This window comes from Tiliqua scincoides, chromosome 4, assembly GCF_035046505.1.
Source record: "Tiliqua scincoides isolate rTilSci1 chromosome 4, rTilSci1.hap2, whole genome shotgun sequence".
Taxonomy (NCBI): domain Eukaryota; kingdom Metazoa; phylum Chordata; class Lepidosauria; order Squamata; family Scincidae; genus Tiliqua; species Tiliqua scincoides.
In genome coordinates this window covers 57,106,673-57,121,061 of record NC_089824.1, presented here as the reverse complement: position 1 = coordinate 57,121,061, position 14,389 = coordinate 57,106,673, and the positions used below count along the sequence as shown (strand labels likewise).

The window sequence follows — 14,389 nt, the reverse complement described above, 5'->3', positions numbered from 1 at the left end:
CCCATGGACATTATATATCTGGACTTTCAGAAGGCATTCCACACAGTCCCTCACCAAAGGCTACTAAAAAACTCCACAGTCAGGGAATTAGAGGACAGGTCCTCTCCTGGACTGAGACCTGATTGAAGTCCAGGAAACAGAGAGTGGGTGTCAATGGGCAATTTTCACAATGGAGAGAGGTGAAAAGCGGTGTGCCCCAAGGATCTGTCCTAGGACCGGTGCTCTTCAACCTCTTCATAAATGACCTGGAGACAGGGTTGAGCAGTGAGGTGGCTAAGTTTGCAGACGACACCAAACTTTTCCGAGTGGTGAAGACCAGAAGTGATTGTGAGGAGCTCCAGAAGGATCTCTCCAGACTGGCAGAGTGGGCAGCAAAATGGCAGATGCACTTCAATGTCAGTAAGTGTAAAGTCATGCACATTGGGGCAAAAAAATCAAAACTTTAAGGCTGATGGGTTCTGAGCTGTCTGTGACAGATCAGGAGAGAGATCTTAGGGTGGTGGACAGGTCGATGAAAGTGTCGACCCAATGTGCGGTAGCAGTGAAGAAGGCCAATTCTATGCTTGGGATCATTAAAAAAGGTATTGAGAACAAAACGGCTAATATTATAATGCTGTTGTACAAATCGATGGTAAGACCACACCTGGAGTATTGTGTCCAGTTCTGGTCGCCACATCTCAAAAAAGACATAGTGGAAATGGAAAAGGTGCAAAAGAGAGCGACTAAGATGATTACGGGGCTGGGGCACCTTCCTTATGAGGAAAGGCTATGGCATTTGGGTCTCTTCAGCCTAGAAAAGAGGTGCCTGAGGCAGGATATGATTGAGACATACAAAATTATGGGATGGAAAGAGTGGATAGAGAGACGCTCTTTACAATCTCACATAGCACCAGAACCAGGGGACATCCACTAAAATTGAGTGTTGGGAGAGTTAGAACAGACAAAAGAAATTATTTCTTTCCTCAGCAAGTGGTTGATCTGTGGAACTCCTTGCCACAGGATGTGGTGATGGTGTCTGGCCTGGATGCCTTCAAAAGGGGATTGGACAAGTTTCTGGAGGAAAAATCAATTATGGGTTACAAAAATCCATTACGGGTCTCCCCCAAAATGAGAGAAATTCAATTATGAGTTTTAATCTTAGTAGTGGATTGTGATTGTGCAATATAATTTTTCCTGTATGGTTTTGAGTATTCCACTTCTGTTTTCTGAGTATTCAGAGAGAGAATAATGGGGATAGGATGTTGGAAGGTGAAATATGCTAAATTTCTTTAAAAAAACAAAAAAAACAAACACCATACCCAGTATATCACAGAGCACACAAAATAACATTTATATTCCAGTTCATCACACACAATATATCACCTAATACTTCAATATATTATCACTGGTATAGGCCTTCATTAGGATTGCACCATCCGTGTCAGAAAAGTAATATTCTGACTAATACAGCATGAAGCCATTTAAAAAGTATTAAATACTGCCTCATAACCTCAGAACAGTTATGTTTTGTACTATACACCAATCAGTGCTATATTAGATGCACAGAATATTTTTTAAATGGCCATATTCTTTTTCCTTTATTTCAGTGAAATTTTCAGCCCAGTCCTATCCAATGCTGGTGTAGTGGGCTCGCCAGGCCCATGATGTATCCAGCACTGAATCTGTGCAGGCGGGAGGTCTCCTTGGGAAAGGGAACATTTATCCCCTTACCCGTGTCACACTCCAGCCTGCTCAATGGAGTTAGGTCTATGCCAGCTAAATCTGGGGCTACTTGGGTCCATGTTGGCTAAGTAGCCCCATGTAGGGCTTTCAGGCCTGTGAAGAGGATTAGTATGCAGTGGAAGCCTGCTCCAAAGTCCCTCCCCTCTCCCCCAACCCAAAACACCCCCTCCTTGCCTCTGAAACACCGTCCCCCACTACCCTCCCCACTACCAGACACAGACACCAGACACAGCACTCACTTACCCTGTTGGCCATGGGCTTTCCCACCAGCGCTGCTTACTCCCAAGGTTTCAAAAAGTGCTTTACAGCACTTTTAAGAAACCTAGCACCAGCACCGACACTCAGTCACCTTATGATTGGGCTGCCCAGCTTTATATGTAGGCCATTGTACACGTTTCTATACCCAGGCCATGGTTCAAAGGACTATTCATGCACCCAAGAGCTATGAGTCTATCCTTGAACAACAAAGCAGAATTGTGGATTTCTTCACTTCTTGTTTGCACTGTCTTTGTTTTTTGCTTTGCTGTAGCTTATTGTATCTCTTACAGAAGAGCAGACCGACTTGGCTACACTTGTTGCTGAGGTGCAGGGGGCTCATCTAGATACAGTAGCTCTGGGCAAGAAGAAAAATGCCTCTGGGAATAAAGAAGGTAAGCATATTCCGCTGCACAACTGATCCAATTTCAAGAAGAAAAATATGCCTTTGAAGCCCCTTGCAGATTATTTCCAGCTAAGTAGTCTAAGGTACTTTCCGATGTTAAAAGCCTACCACATTTAGTCCAATCTTTTGACAAGCTGTTAGGGCACAATCAAGGCAAAGCTTAAATGCAGCTTGTGTTATTTCAGTGGGACAAAGTTCAATGCGTGCTTTGCTCTTCCACTGAAACAAGCCATTTAAAACTGCTTGACTTTGCCTGGATTCTGCCCTTAGCAGCTTCATTATAAATGCAGTGCATAGTGGGGGAAAACTTGCGATTTCTCAATGGTGACATTTTATCCACTTGCTCTGCCCCTCATAATGCAAATGACCTATTCCAGAAAGTTGAATGCTGTATGAAAGGGTGCTGTAGAAGACATCATTGAAATAAAGGCAGAAAACTGGCACTGGTTGGCCCCCACGCTTCCCAGAACGCATTGGCTGGAATAGTTGTCAATCATGCTGGAACAAAGGGTGCTGTAATGAATCAGTGCTAAGGAAACATTGTGGGAAATATCACTGTATCTCATCATGTAGTATGTGTTTCCTTAAAAGTAGTTGTCTGCCAAGTTCTTCATGACATCAAATTCATCCAGAGAACCTTCAAGTTGGCTGTTTCCTGCATTGTGCTAAATATATCCTAGCAGGCCCTATAATTTGGAAATTACTTACATTATGGTTGTTGAAATAGAATCACTTCAAAAAGGGATGGTTTCAAATGGACCCAGGGCAAGATGCCTGATCAGCCTCCCTTCCTTAATTTTCCTACCAAATAGTTACTGTATTGTTTGCTTTGTCATGGCCTGGGTTCCCTGGAAGCCCCAGCCCCAGTGATTTTGCCTCCGCTCCTCTCCTCAATCCTGTTCAAATGGTTTGTGGGTTGATGTAAATTAATCTGCTTTACAGCCCAGTCCTATCTAACTCTTCCCCCCAGCTATTAATCTGTTGAAATTAGCACCCATTTACATGTTTGCATCTACACAATGGAAGTTACATGACTACATGTCTGTCTTGGAAACTGTTCCAGGAAGTAGCCATAGGGTAGGCACAGTGTGTGCTCAAATTTTTTATTTACATATATAAGGATAATAACTTTCATTGGGAAAACATTGGGCAGGAAAGAGTTAATTCCTCTCTCACAGATCAGCCCCCTCCTAAAAGAAGCAAAACCTTTTAGTTTCCAAACTAAAAGTGGTTTCCAAACTTTATAGCACCAGGACCCACTTTTTAAAACAATGCTCTATCAGGACCCACCTAGGTTTACCAGACTTTTAAAAAAAGGACATCTAGAACAATAATATTTATTTGTAAGTAATAATAACCAGAAAAAATACCGTCAAACATTTGTCTCTCTCTATATGTTTGCAAACTGCAGGAGCTCAGCTCCTTGCAAGGCAGTTAGCAGCTATCTTGCAAACTGCAAGAGCTGAGCTCTTAGCCTGGTAATTAGCAGTTACAGTATCTGATTTTTCAATAGCCTCAGGGCTTGAGGCAATTAGTTAACTGATCTTTCCATCACCCTTAGGCAACCCACCAAAAATCTGATTGCAACCCACCAGTGGGTCCCGGTCCACAGTTTGGGAACCACTGCCTTCGTGCATGTCCCTCGTAATATCTAGTTTTGGCTCTTACTGAACGTCTTTTTACCTTCAATTTGTTTTGAGCAATAAAGTATACAAATAAGAAGCAATTCGACGTCTATAAAAAAGTAAAATTGAAACTTGTTCAATATTACTTTATATGAAGGCATCTATTCTCCTTTTGCAGAGGAACAATAATGTCCAGAAAGTTGTTTGTTCTATTGTTATATAGTACCAGCACATAGTTTATTCTGTTACACTCCTGAAATGCATTGGGCTTTTGATATTTGAAATCACAAATGTAAATGGAGGTTTCTAGACTACACCTGTAAGCCCAGTTAAGCCATTTCTGTCCAATGTTGCATATACGCAACAGGGACCACATGTGTACACCTGTGGGCTGGGCAAAAATTGGATAAAATTTTTAATTAGGAGATTTTAATTAAAATTTTAATTAATCTTTAATTCAGACTGACATGGGCATTCTTACTATTTATGTACTAGTTAAATGCCTATCACTTTCATGGTGTTAGCAAGGGGAAGGCTCTTGGCACGGCAAATAGTGGTGCAACGTTTATGCCACCTTGACAATGCCATATACAGCAAATAAGAGGCAGAGCCAAGCCAAGTCAAGCCAAGCCAACCCTATCTCTTGATTTCTTCATGGTTGTGGCAACATTGCAGCTGAGAAGAACCTGTACCTCTATGACAGGGGTGCCCAAACCCCGGCCCGGGGGCCACTTGCGGCCCTTGAGGCCTCTCAATGCGGCCCTCAGGGAGCCCCCAGTCTCCAATGAACCTCTGGCCCTCCTGAGATTTGTTGGAGCCCACACTGGCCCGATGCAACTGCTCTCAGCATGACGGCCAACTGTTCGACCTTTCACATGAGCTGTGGTATGAGGGCTCCCTCCATTGCTTGCTGTTTCACATCTGTGATGCAGCAGTGGCAGCAAGGAAAGGCAAGCCTTGCTTTGTGCAAGGCCTTTTATAGGCCTTGAGCTATTGCAAGACCTTCATTCATTCATATAAGTTCATCTTTAATAAATTCATTTATGTAAACTTATGTAAATTTATTCAAATTTTAAATGTAAATTAATTCTTTTTTCCCCTGGTCCCCGACACAGTGTCAGAGAGACGATGTGGCCCTCCTGCCAAAAACTTTGGACACCCCTGCTCTATGACAACAGCCTTCCCCTTCCCCCCACTCTCCTGACCTTGAGACGAATGCTTGCAATGATCTAAAAATACCTGTCTAGGTCTTTTCACACTATGTACAGTTGTACATCATTGTTGCAAAGAATTCATCTGTGAGGGAAAAATGTTATTTCTCTTGAATCAGATTTCATTAAGCCGCAAGTAGAAGAGATTATTGCTACAGAGGAGACTCCTGATCCAAATGAAAATCCAATTGTGGAAGATGGAGATGATGCCAAAGACAGCTGGCAAACAAAAGAGATCATAGGACATTCCCATTAGCTTGAGACAGAACAACGTGCCAGACAAATTCTTGAGATTCGTGTAGAGAAGTTGATGCAGAAAAGTAAAAATGTGGTCTATACTGTTATTACAAAATGGATAGGGTATTATTTCATGCCACAGTATGGTATAATACAATGCACTTTACCACCTAAGACTTCACTGACACTGCATTATATTTCGGATATATCACCCACGGTGTTAACTGTTGCTATGCCAGACTGAAAGCACAAGGGATACAAAAATTTGGAAAAAGGTTTTCTGAAAGCAACTTCTATTGTTGTAGGAGTTCCCATTTACTGCTAAGAAGATCCTGTGCAACTCAAAGATTGTACACATTGCTACAACATTGGACTTATGGCAATGTATTTAGAATTTGCCAGTTATTATTTGTATTCATTAATTAGGATACATAAAATAGCATCAGACCGTTAGGGGCAACTTAATGGTGAAAGAAAGAGAAGCAGAAATATTATACATAAACATATGTGTATGCACACTCTTTTATAACATAAACAGGCACAACATGAGAAAAGTTTCCTGTTTTCCAAATAGTTCAGCAATCTGGATGGTGAAATTAAGAGGATAATCTATGAAGAATCTGCAGTATTTTCAAACAAACCTATGTGCTGAGGAAAACCTCCTTCTGTGGATGAAAGCAAATTATTGTACTAGCTGACAGCAAAGCTTTTTCTGCCTTCTGAGTAGCTAGTCAGTGGATGCTAATGTTTTAATAGGATCTAGCTTAAGAATGACTTTTGAGAACCTAGTTTACCCTTCCTCCCCCCTGGCACCTACTAAATAAGGCAAAAAGGAGATTTCAGTCAACTATTAAAGCTCCTTCTGCTAGAAAGAAATCATGGCTGAGAAATAAAATCTTTCATGGGACCATACACTACTGTTTTTGTCTGCCAATGTTTAAAATTTAACTTGGTTCCCAATGAAAGAAAAGATGAGCCATAAACTGATTTATACAGCTATGTATATAGAAAGATATTATTCAAATACATCCAGGTTGTATAGAAGAGGCCTTAGTTCAGTTAGTGCAGCATGTTTTGGATATGTGGGATCAGCAGTGCAATCCTATGCACATTTACCTATGAGTAAGCACAGCAGATAAAAGTGGAACTTCAATCCAAGTAAACATGCATAGGATTGGCTTGCTGGACACAGATTGGAGGAACTCACATACAGACATGTTGGACTATGTTGGCCAGGAACTAGAGTAGAAATAATAAATGAAATAGTATGGGATTTCAGACAGTAATACTAAGAAAGCCTGGATAAAGTGGATTTGATTCTTTCTGCCAGTAAAGGTTGTCCGTTGGTTAGAAGGACCATTGTTGCTATAGTGGATGGTTTCAAACATTACACATTTCTCATACCGAAAATGCTACCATGTGGGAATTAAAAAAACACAACATTAATGCATAGATTAGGGACAATCTCACTTCTGCAAATACAATAATCACACGTTTAAATTTAATGCTTTTTTCTATATGTAAATGTTTTCTGTGCAAGGAATATGTAAACACTGAAATAACAGTTAAGCAGAAAGAAGTTCTTTCACATCCAATTTGAACTGGTAGCTGTGTTTGAAATCTACAACAGCTGGAATATATTTGTGCTGTTAACATTAACCAAGCCATTTATGAGACGGTTGCTTGCTTGTACCAAATTTTTAAAAAAGCATTGTTCCAATAAAGAGTCACATCCTGAACTCCACGCTAGTCAAGTTTTGCATTTAAGCTTGTTGGCATTCTGATCCTATATTACAGATCTTAGTGAGTTACTTCCAAACAAAGCTGCTTAGGACTCCACTTGAAGCCCCTCTGACCATAGCCGCAGAACACTTGGGATAAAAACAGAATGTTGGAGACTGGTATACTTGAAATCTGATCTGCCATGTTTTTCTCACTGGATATGTTTGCCATGACACTGCTTTAGGTATCTCGGCTAACAAAGTTCAATCCTGTACATAGTTAAGTGTGCCTAAACCCATAGGAATCTCTGCTCCATAATACTGAACTGCACATACATAATAATGGGCTGGTTCAGATAAAATGAAAACCCATAGTTTCCCACTAGGAAAACATGTCCCTTGAGACCCTCAGGTTTGTGTCCATTTTCTTCTCCCTCTTAGTAACCCCTTAGGTTCTGCAGATGGGAATTAGGATGTATTTAAACCACAGCTCGTCAGCATTGGCATAGCTGAGAACTATGGTTTTACTCTGGTGTACAAGCCAGGATGTGACACCACAGTTTGATGTTGAAACACAAGCTGTAGCACTATAGTTGAAACAAACATTGACGTAATGGAGTCAAGAAGTAAGAGAATGGGGAAGTATGCATAACCACAGCTCTACAGGACTCATTCATGTAGCAGGAAGTCATGGTTTCCTGTAATGTCTGTGCCTGGCTCAATACCTCTAATTTTATTCAAATATTTGAATCAATTATTTATGGAAAACACATTTTCTCATAACAGAAATGTATATTGAAGCTCATGGCAATTATTTCAGCTACATGCACTTACAGGGCACCTAAGACCTCACAGTGCCTGAGGCAGCATGCCTCTGCACTACCCCAATCTCCCCCAAATGCTGCCTTTGAGATGTGCAGACTCCCATGGATGGGGTTGGGTGGGTGAATGGGCAAACAATGGCCATCGCTCCTTCCCTTTACTTACCAATAGTGCAGATTGGTAAGTACCATATTGCAGTATACAATATTCTCTGCTCCATGCTGCTTCTTCCTGATATGAATCAAAGCAGTCAGTGTGGGTTCCCAGCCTGCATCCCTTCATATCAAATTGCAGCAGCATGGAGCAGGGAGGCTGCGCTCCTGGTAATCAGACTAAAAGGAAGGTGAGCAGACTGCAAATCATCTGTTCCTGCCTACTTGGTACTTCCTAACCACCAAGTAGCTGGGGACAGGTGATCAGGAGTGGGTAGACTTTTTTCCATTTCTTTCTTCTTCCAGCAGTGCTGGAGAGAATGGGAGTGGGGCTCCTGACCTTCTCACTGCACTCTGTCCTTGTGCAGAGTTTGAAGTTTAAAGGGAACATATCTTCCTCCAGTGTTCCCTTTAAGACTCTGTGCAAGGATAAAGTATGAGAAGGGAATGATCTGATTCCTGCTCACACTTAAGCAAGCAGGGAGTGAATCAATGACACTTGCATCTGCAGTGGCTAGAATGACAGACTCAGGGTGAAGAGCACCCTGAATCTGCCACTCCTTGAAGCAAGCCACATCATGCCACTTCATAGCTGGGCTAGCCACATATGGGCCTGCAGGGCTTGGGAAGTTCTTCCTAAAGTTTCACAGAAAAGGTGACTCTTGATCAATGGATGCATTCACTTTTATTTACACATAGAAAGGATTTTTTTTTTTTTAAATAATGTAATTGTGTCCCCAGCAAAGTTTTTCACACACCACTATATCAACTTGCTTTCCTACATTATGGAATGTTCTGCTTCATTGAGTATCAAGAAACTGAGATGCAATAAGACTAAACACTGAGCTAAAACATCCATGCTATATGGGTTTTTCTTTAAAGAAGCACTATAATAAAGACCAGATTTAAAATCCAGTCTTCTGAAGTCTTATAAAATAGAACTGTAAAGTACTTATCAAATGCAGGTATTAAGAATTCAAGAGTCAGATTTAAAATTCTGGAAACTGGCTTAAAATCAAAGGTTTAAAATATCCATCACTTTTGATTTTTATTTTCCATTTGGTAGAAAGTCCTTAAAAAATGACATTTTTCAAGGATTTCACTAAATTTATGACGGGTACAAATGTATGCTGTAATATTGAAAGTGCTCCATTGGCTCAAGCCCCAGATACATTAGAGGCAAGTACCACAGCAGCACTTGAGAGAGAGCCAGGCTGGACACTCCAATAAATAAAAGCTGAAATTCCCAAGCATTCATTTTATATCAATAGGATGATGCGTTAGCATCAAACAGAATGAATAATTTAATCATTTTGCATGCTTACGTGCGTTGACCGTATTAAGCAGCATTTGCAGCACAGATTGCAACAAGAGTTTGATGCAAGGAGCTCTCATATTCTTTGCCATTATATACTTCTTTTAACTCTCTATGACCATATAGACCCAAATCAGGGGCAATATAACCAGGATCAGCCTCAAGGGATGGCATTATTGGTCTATGACAACTGCTGACCACTCTGGAGCTCCTTTTCCTCACTGTCGCTGTCTTTTCTGAGAGAGTGAGCAGCAACAGGAGCAAAGAAAAGGAGCAATGTTTTTTGCTATCCCTCTGGGTGGTGTTATTTAGTGGGGCACAAGGGAGCAGATGAGCGAATGGGCAGTAGTGACTGCAGCAAGGAAGAGGTGGGGGCACTGACAGCATTTCATCCAAGGACTTCCCTGAGCCTGAAGCCAACACTGAATTCGACTGATGTTACTACTTCATTTGATAGTGCATAAATAATCATTGTCAACAGTAAGTTGATAATACAAGAGAGAGGACTTGGATTTTGGAGACCGAATATCTTAACCCAGTTACACGTAAGTAGTGCTAATGATTTACCAATGAAGGTTGTAGTGAAGTTGTTCTGTGATTTGAAAATAATTGAACACTGTGCAGCAAACACGGTGTTTAATAAAACACTTTCTCTAATTAGATTCATCCATATTGCAGGTGAACAGATCAAGGACATACCTTAGGTTGAAAGTAATACAGTATACCTTCCAATTTCACTCTTATGATCCTGAGTCATGTTGCATCTTCAAAATTAGAGGTGTGATGTACTTTGCCTTTCCAAGCTCTGCAGCAGGGACAACTGTGAATGCAGTAATGACAGAATCACACTTTGTCCCCTGGGGACTGGGGATAAGAATAGGCCCTCAGTTTGGCTGTGCTTGTCGTAAGAGGCAACTAAACAGCCACCGGGTAGATGGGACTCGTCATCCTGGGAAGGCAGTTCATCTGAGAGAAGGAAAACTCTGATCCCAAACCTCCACTTCCTTGTGGCTACATCCAGTTATGGAAAAGGCTTCAGGAGTCAACCTCGAGGCAAAATCTGAAGCCCCTGAGGCAGTTCCTGGTTGAACACAGTCATGTTCTGGCAACTCCTGTGATGCCACTGGAACCAACCGTATTGGCTTCTGCCTTTCCATTGGACCATTTCAGCAACATGGAGAGGGGGGATTTGCTGCATGGGAAAGAGTCTATCCTCCATATCTGCTTTACCCAGGCTTCGCACACTGGACAGGACACTCTGTTCCAGAACCACCATTCAGAGTGCTATACCATAGTTTTCTGAAACTGAAGGATGCCAACAACACTTTGTCCATATATCGGATCTCCTGCACATCAGACAAGAAAGGGCTCCAGCATTACAACTTAAACAACACAATCACAAAGAGGGGATGACCCCACATTAGGAAAGAGTGTACAGAATTGCACCAAGTTTGCTCATGTTTCTCTATTGAACTCTGAACTCCACCCATTAGAAATAAAAGCCCTGCTGTTGCTTATATGATCTCTTATTCCAAAATGAAAGAGAGAGGGTTTTGTCAGGACTGTTGACTTTCTTTCTATTACTTCAGGCTCTGAGGAAGGAGGGAACACCCACTTCTGCACTGTGATTACAGCAATACTGTCACATGAATGTAAAGAAAATGGGGAAGGCTGTGTCAACATTACTAAGGAATTATACCACCTGTTATTTTCTAATAGTGCTATGAAATCAATCTGTGTATCAGCATGAATGTGAGCAGTGTGCGTGTGTGTGAGAATAGAAGTGGTTTTATGACTAACTGTTCACCAGCTAATCTAGGGAAAGGGTGTTCGCATAACAGAGCATAACATAGGCATAGCATACAGAGGTATTGATAAGACAATGGACTTTATTTCTTGCTATGTTAATATTAACTAAGGACAAGTTTACAACGGTTGAATATATTGTTCTTGTTTTCCCAGTGACGTATGTGACTCTCAGATTAGTACTGAGTGTTTTCATCATAGTTCCTGCATGTGTTTGCATGACACCATCCCATGAATGGTCAGGACTGACCATGGTCAGGGGGTAGGATTGGCTGAACGCTGCTCCGCCGTATCCTGAAGTCCATGTTGGGTCTCTTGGGAGCTACTCAAGTAAGAGGCTTACTTACACAAGTAAGAGGCCGAGCCAGATTGTGAGTCATAATTGGGAACTTCTTGTTGAAGAAGGCATCTAGGGTAGACTGCTTGCCTGCTATTTCCTATCCCAAAGCATTTCATGGAAGCAAGCAGTTGGCCCCATGCTAGCTAGAATACACCTCTCATTTTGGCATACCACTAGTTAGAATATGCATCTTCCACTGGCTGAGGAGGTACTATTGTATACAGTATGTCAAAATATGATTACCACAAACTGAAATTCTTTATACCTAATAAAATGATCATTCCAGCTATACATGATTGTGGAAGTTTTATGGCTGACTGACATATCTGTTTCCCAATCTAGTGCAAGACTATTACAGGCATTCACCTCAGGGTGGAAACAGGAAAGAACAGAGTCCTTGCACAGATGGTTTGCAAGCTATTAGACAAGAAAGGGAGGTGGGCAGGACGACACATTTGTATTGGGCACCAGGTGGTGGAGAACATAAGTAGAAGTCAAGCCAGTTCAAGAATAGCTTTGCTAAAGTAGTGGGTCACTTGGAGGGACTTGTTTTGTTCTCATAGCAGTTGCTCTGTTGAGGCCACTTTTAAGTAGGGTACAGTGACTTACCTCAGCTCCCCTTTTCCATGTGTTATTTGAAAGTACAAACAGGTTACAATGAACAGAAGAAATGCCCTGATCTCTGTATTGTGCTGCTGCAGAGAGAGGTGGCAACTGGCAAGCATGGAGGCAGATAGCCACCACAATACTCACTTAATGTTTCATATGCACTAGAGACCTTACAGGAGAAGAAGACCAATGCCTGACACAGATGGTACAGCTTCTGGCAATGAGAGCATTTGAATCTCTCTCCCTATAGGATACACACCACATTTCTCTGGACATCTTGCTTATGGGTAGAGATGTTTGAAAACAGTGATATTTACTGTATTCAGAAGTTAGCCTATTGTGTCCTGTAAGACTTAAGCCAATGCTTCTCAATATTTTAGCACAGTGACTCACTTTTTAGAATGAGACTCTGTCAGGACCCACTGGAAGTGATGTCAAGCTGGACATTTTTAACAATCCTAGTCTGCACTCCTATCCACACTTACCCAGGAGTAAGTCCCATTTACTATCATTGTTTAAAGCATATACACAGTAGCCTGTTAAAAGTACAGATCTGTAACATTTCCTCAAATGCAGTCACATACCATGGTAGCATCAAGTCTAATATATTAAAAATAAAATATTGAAATGGATGGGGACCCACCTGAAATTCGTTTGCAACCCACCTAGTGCATCTTGACCCACAGTTTGAGAAACACAGACTAAGACTGTAATCTTAATCTCACTTTCCTGGGAGTAAGTCCCATTGAACACAATAGGACTTACTTCTGAGTAGACCTGCTTGCGATTATGCCCTTAGGCTGTCAACCTATCTTACTCATCAGAAACAAAAACCTCTACTTATAGACAGATCTTATGAGACTGGAAATCTTGTCCAGGGGTCTGACTCTGTGGGTCTTTACGTCACTGTAATCATGAAGCATATTATGTGCATTGTCTGGCACAACACTGCAATGGCTGTTGCACACCCTTACTCAGTAACCAACCAGGCCTTTCCAGCCCACTTTATCAACCACTGATTTCAGGATGTCACCATACGCAACAGAGAGAACACAGAGAATACAGCCAACAATGAAAAAAAAGTGGTGCGTTGCATACATGTACGCAATAATAATAAATTGGTCCCTATGATACGTTTATAGCCAAAAAGCATATAATGTGCACAGATTCAGGAGTCAGTGACTCTCTTCTGCCTCACATGTAAAGATACTATGAGAGCACACACAGGGCAAATTATTATTAAGAATTTTTATACAGCACTTTGCAACACAAAAAATTAACAAAGCAGTTTACAGAGAAATTCAAATAACTAAGGCTGCAATCCTGTTCCCACTTCCCTGGAAGTAAGTTCCCTTGACTATAATGGGATTTACTTCTGAGTAGACAGACATAGGATTGGACTCTGAGGCTGCAATCCTAACCCCATTTTCCTGGGAGTAAGCTCCACTGGCTATAATGGGCCTTACTTTTGAGTAGACAGGTATGGGATTGCGTTCTGAGGCGGCAATCCTTGTCCACTTCCCTGGGAGTAAGCCCCCTTGACTGTCATGGGCCTTATTTCCGGGTGGACAGGCACAGGATTGGGCTCTAACTGGCTCCCAGTTCCCAAAAGGGATCCCCACCTACACAAGATGCAGAAGGAGCCCTAAGCGAACAGCCACTGGGAAAGACACGGTGCTGGGCACGGAGACCGGAGGAAGGCACTGGAGGGAAGTCCGAGGCATGTCTACTCAGGGGTAAGGCCCATGACAGTCAAGAGGGCTTACTCCCAGGGAAGTGTGGCCGGGACTGCAGCCCTCCCCCAACCCGCTGGCCTGGCCAGAGCAGGGTGGCCACGCACGTCACGCATGCAGCAGAGAGCCCTTCAGCAGCCGGGCGCACCGCAGCTCCAGCGCCCCAACGCTCCTCCCCGCTCCAGCAGCCGCAGACTGGAACGCTGGCGCGCTCGGGGAACGAACGTGGCCTCCTCGGGTCACGTGCGCCTCACTTTTCTCTCTGCTCCCCCCCTTCCCGTTGGTGGCTCGACTTAGGCGGAGAGGTCGGGGGAGGAGCGGGAATTTCCGCCGAGCGCGCGCTTGCCTGCCTGCCTGCGTCATCTCTCCTCCCTCCCCGAGATGCGCGCAGGCCGGCTGGCTCTCCCTCCCTCCCGCTCATTCAACGGGTGGCTC

General features: G+C 42.5%; 1 protein-coding gene across 3 annotated transcripts in view; it reads left to right on the top strand.

Moving 5' to 3' along the window:
• MYOM1 (myomesin 1) overlaps positions 1 to 7,195 on the top strand; it is a 112,031-nt gene extending 104,836 nt beyond the window's left edge. For 2 of the 3 annotated variants that reach the window (XM_066622809.1, XM_066622811.1), the window contains 2 exons: positions 2,271 to 2,372; positions 5,339 to 7,195. In XM_066622809.1, the coding sequence (XP_066478906.1) occupies positions 2,271 to 2,372; positions 5,339 to 5,475 (239 nt within the window). In that variant the 3' untranslated portion in view covers positions 5,476 to 7,195. Of the gene's footprint in view, positions 1 to 2,270; positions 2,373 to 5,123; positions 5,318 to 5,338 lie in introns of those variants that run through there. The other variant, XM_066622810.1, reaches the window with a different exon arrangement.
• Positions 7,196 to 14,389: the final 7,194 nt, after the last annotated feature.